General features: G+C 41.4%; 1 protein-coding gene across 1 annotated transcript in view; it reads left to right on the plus strand.

The window, feature by feature from the left end:
- The window catches only part of Bcas1 (breast carcinoma amplified sequence 1), a 172,846-nt gene that overhangs the window by 119,511 nt on the left and 48,346 nt on the right, over positions 1 to 4,989 (plus strand). Inside the window, exons 5-6 of the mRNA XM_029564557.1 lie at positions 162 to 206; positions 2,697 to 2,825. Coding sequence (XP_029420417.1) covers positions 162 to 206; positions 2,697 to 2,825 — 174 coding nt within the window. The remainder of the gene's footprint in view (positions 1 to 161; positions 207 to 2,696; positions 2,826 to 4,989) is intronic.

The following is a 4,989-nucleotide window of genomic DNA, read 5'->3' on the forward strand; positions in this document are numbered from 1 at the left end:
TATTGCCTGGAGGTGCATGGGTCTCTACAGAATCAAAAATGCTTCTCATTTCTTACTTTTTCAGTATGATAAACAAATCACCCTAAAGAGTCATGTCTCCAGGAAATAAAAATCATCCTAAGGAGCTATAGTTTTAATATTTGTTTTTCTCAAACTTCAAGGTTTCACCTAACAAAACTGAAGCAAAAAAAGATCCCGAAGACAAGGTAGTAAGATTGAGATGTATTGATGTTTGTGTTTGTGTAAAGAATTAGGTTTATAGTTCTGTTTTATTTTATTGGTTTCTATATGCAAAATAAATATACTTAGCAGTTTAATAATTCCATTGGGTTGTTCTTCAAGTGTGTCATTCAGTTAAGAGTTTGTTGTTTTGTTGGTTGGATTTTTGCAGGGCTGGGAATCGAACCGTGGGCCTCTTGCACTACAGGCAAGCTCTCTACCCACTGATCTATAATCCCAGCCTTGGCTAATGATATTTTAATGAAAATTTCAGTAAAAAGCTTGAAAAATGATATAACAATCCTGGCTAAAGAGAGTCGCAATACCCAATATTTTTGCATAGAATATGTATAAATCATTAATTGTGATACTACCATAGACTTTTCATTGTGTTTAGAGAAGAAAGTCAGGGAATGTAGTTTTAAAATGAAAGATTTCCTGGAAAGTGGAAGGAGGAGGCTGAAATTCTTGGTTTTTTAATGTGTTTTTCACTTTCACGTAATTTGACAAAAAGCACATCTTTACTGCACGAAAGATTTCCTGGAAAGTGGAAGGAGGAGGCTGAAATTCTTGGTTTTTCAATGTGTTTTTCACTTTCACGTAATTTGACAAAAAGCACATCTTTACTGCAAAAGCAATTTTGGAACTAAAATAGTTGCCACGGGACACCGACTGGATGAAGGGCCGGTGGGATGGCCAGGACCTCTGTAGAGCCCAAAGATTTTTCCACCTTCTTAGAAACTCGCCCATCCTCTCCGGAAAGATTTGGGTGAAAAAACTACTTTCCTAGAGATGGTTTTCTTTTCCACATGACAGGATTGATTACCTGTAAGGGAACACCCGGTTTAAATTTCCTGGGAGCTGTGAGGGAGTTTAAGTTAGAGAGATAAGTGTTATGTCCTTTTGATAACTGAAGTGCTTTGACCAGCAGTGAGACTCAATAAACCGTTCAGCCAGCCCCAAGCAGCTACTAATTATATTTGAAGGATGCAAACAAAAGCATCCTAGATTTTGTCCCAGAAAGCCTGTTTTGAGCTCTAGTTCTGTGCCTTGGGGGTGGGTGGTCCTAACTTATCTGAACCCAAGTCTCCATATCTGTAAAACTGACCCAATAAAAACTCTCTCCTAGAACCCAGGGTCAAGGGAAGCTGCCACCGTGCCTGGGAAATTGCAGGGCTCTGTCCAAATGCAGTTGATCCCTCGTCCCATAATTACATATTGAATTGAGCCATCTAGAACTTTCTTCTCCCATTGAAAAATAGACTCCCAAGATGTGCATTTTGTTGAAAATTATTCACTTACTACAAGCAGCTAAGGCCAAGTTCAACGAATGGCTGGGTCAAAATGTCTCTCCTTTGGTTCTAGATTTTTGCATTTTTCAAAGCCCCATACTCAGCACAATAATCTATAAACAGTGGAAGACGTGGTGTGTTGGGTGGTTTCCCAAGTGTCCTGGTGCACTCTTTCTACTTAGCTGGCCATGCACCAAGACCTGTCTACAATACAGATGTGGTCCCCACTGAGCATACCTTTCTGAGGGGTCCCTACTGAGGACCTGGATTTTAGGTGAGGGGTTTTGAATATGACTTTTTTATGACACCTACCAGTTGGCCTCTTTGTTTTGTATCTTGCCAGTGGGCATATTCTCCACCGACATTCCCAAAGTGCTTTGGAGTCCCCATCTCTGTCCCACTTGGTCCTGGGTGATTTTAAACACACCATATATTTTATGTAAAGCCTCAAGCCATTTGTAACCCGACTCAACAGTTTTTGGTGATTGTAACTGAGCTATTTTGGTCCCTGTCTCCTCCCATTTTGGCTCAGTGAATTGGTTCACACTAGGAACTCCCTTTGCCTGGAAGATCTGCCCATGTAGAAGTCACTCAAAAATGTTTGTGGCTGATACTCTTGAAGATTCAGATACTGATTCAAAGGTTATTGGTTGGAGGATAGAAGCTTTTTGGTGGCAAAAAAATTAAATCAGGACACAAAACATCAATTGGTTTTTGTGATGTGTGTGTTCTTTTTATTTTACATGTGACAGTAGAATTTACTAAATGTTTACAGCTGTTAAGTCAGGACTGTTATATTATCTTCTTAGTTTTGGTTTTGTTTTTATTCTGATATTTTAAGTCATGTACACAGAGCATAAATATCCTGTACCATCTTAAGCAAACAGAGATGGGGAAAGTTGTTTTGGTTGGATTGAAGAACTCAGTTCTGAGATGTGTTAATCTGAGTCATTTTAAAATTTAAAAATGTGTACATGAAATTGGCCATGCGTATACTGCTTAGCCAATCACCTGAGAACTTTAAAAAGATAAATATTCATATGACGGCTTATGGTTGGTTCTTGGGAGTGATATACCAGTAATTGATTATTGCAGTATTTGAATATACTTTGAAACACACACACAAAAAAAAAATGGATTTGTTTAAAAGCAAAGCTCTAAGCCGTACCTGCTGTCACCCAGAAGGTATCCAAAGCAGACTGTGTCTGCGATGGGCAAGCTGGTCAGAAGTTGGAGACCCAGACGAAGGGCAAGAAGCAGATCCTGGATAGCCCCAGGCTAGGACTCACCCTTAGGAAGCTCTTTAGGCATAAGGTCTGTATCTACTTACCCCACGAAGAAAAGAAAGGACCCTGGTCTTCACTGCTAAGGCCCATGAGCCGGTGCCCACCAGCTGCGCTTCAGAGAATCCTGAGCTGGGTGGGTGGCTGTCATCAGTAATTAAGGACAATGGGGCCCGAGAGTGGGATTTAAGTCCCAACAGTTATAAATAAATCTCTCAGATTGCTTCCTTCTGAGTGTGGACCAGGGTTCTGAAACTCTTCTCCCCTCGAGTTTCCCAAATGTCAGTCGTTGGCATGCTACCTTCCATTTCAGCTAGATAGACTGCTAATCACTGGATATTTTTATACTAAAATTATTATTCCTATTTACACACACCTTGAAAAGAAACTTCATATTTTATCATATGCAGAAAACAAGAATCATTTTTCCTAACAGAAAAATGACCATTAATATGGCTAATAAAAATGACACTCTTGCTATGTCATGCAAGGGACACCCTGAATCCGGTGTCCTCCTGGCCTTTATGAAGGACTGGCCAGCGGCAGACACTATTAAAGCCATCCTGGCAACAGACTGAACAACTTCCAGAAACTCCATTAGACAAAATGATACAAGAGTTAGAAAAGAAAAATGTGTTATTTGAAGCTTGTTTCATATCGAGTTTGTAAAGTCGCTGCTGGTGCAGCCGTGGTATGCCGCCTACTCTTTGGGAAATACCCCTCGTCTAACCTTACGATAACAATGCCACCTTTCGGTGATCCATCCTTTCCCTCTGCTGACTAAGCTTATACGGAGCCCACATAGAAGGCCAGCAGACGAAAACAATGACCGAAGGCAGAACCTGTTCCTGGTCTGTGCTGTAAGTTAGGATAACATGAGGTCAGGGTGAGACACACTCATACGTGCAGTCTATGTCTGAAACCGGCCATTAACAGGATTCTGAATTGGATCCATGGGCTTGGAACTAAAAAAAATATATGTGGACAAGTACCCCGGTAGGATTTTATAGTCTCAGGGTTGATATTCAAATATGAACTTCCACAGACTGTTCACGTAGCTGAAAGTATATTTGTACAAGCAAGCACTGTGAGGCCACCTTCAACTTCAATGCGGGCTTATTTGGTTCTCTAAAGAGAGAAAGAGGGTGAAAGGTGATTAATAGGGAAGGAGCATTTAACACTGGTGTGAGCAACTGGGTGTGGTGGTACATGCTTATAATCCCAGCAACCTTGGGAGGCAGAGGTAGAAAATTCACCCCAAGTTTGGGGCCAGGCTGGGCTTTATATAATGTTCCAAGATAGCCAAGGGTATATATCAAGACCCTGTCTCGAAATAGACTGTTAAATAAATAGTAAGTGGTATGACCACTTCCCTATGGGGAGACAGTTCAGTAACACACTTAGTAACAGTTTAGTGAAACACAGGAATCTGTTCTGTTCCCACTTGGTGCTTCTGTGAGTGGGGTTCCTGTAGAGTGTGTGACTCCCTCCGCCCCATGTCTGTGTTCTGCTATAACATTCATTTCATGTGCCTCTCCTGTAGTGTCTCTTCCCAGGGTCAATGTTACTATTTCTAGAAGTTTCCAAAATCTGCGTCTCTGCTCCCATCAGTGGGGCACACTTGAGAGAAGAATGGGACCCTAGTCTCCTGTAGAGGAAGGGCCCTCTTCTGGGACTCTGGAATATAGACACACAGCCCTTGGGCTTGTGCCTTGAGTGACTGTGTGTTTTCCATGCAGATGTAAATTAAAATAAGGGGACAACCTCAAAATGTTCCCTTCTCGTTTATGCAGCATTTTGATGCCCATAACCGCTGGCTTTTACCTCTGTGTTGAGCACTGTTTCTTTCTTTTCCTATGTTGATTATTCTGTTGTCCTCAGAATAAAATTCAGGGTCATTAAAATGATGAGCCAGATGCTATCGGTGCCCCTGTGTACAATGGTAGATGAGGTCATCCCTACCCGTTCACCATGGAGCTACAATCTAGGGCAGAAAACGGGGAGTCTAACCAGATTCAAGGTTAAGTCTGGTAGTCAGTACTTGTAATCACCAGCACTTGGCAAGAGGATCAGAAGTTCAAGACCACCTTCATCCACCCACGCAGCAAATTTGAGGCCAGTCTTGGATACATGAGACCCTGACTCAAAAAAACAGAATAAAAAAAAGAAAAAATTTCAAGAATAAAACACTGGCT

The sequence above is a fragment of the Nannospalax galili genome, unplaced genomic scaffold (genome assembly GCF_000622305.1).
Source record: "Nannospalax galili isolate Female #2095 unplaced genomic scaffold, S.galili_v1.0 scaffold596, whole genome shotgun sequence".
NCBI classification, from domain to species: Eukaryota; Metazoa; Chordata; class Mammalia; order Rodentia; family Spalacidae; genus Nannospalax; species Nannospalax galili.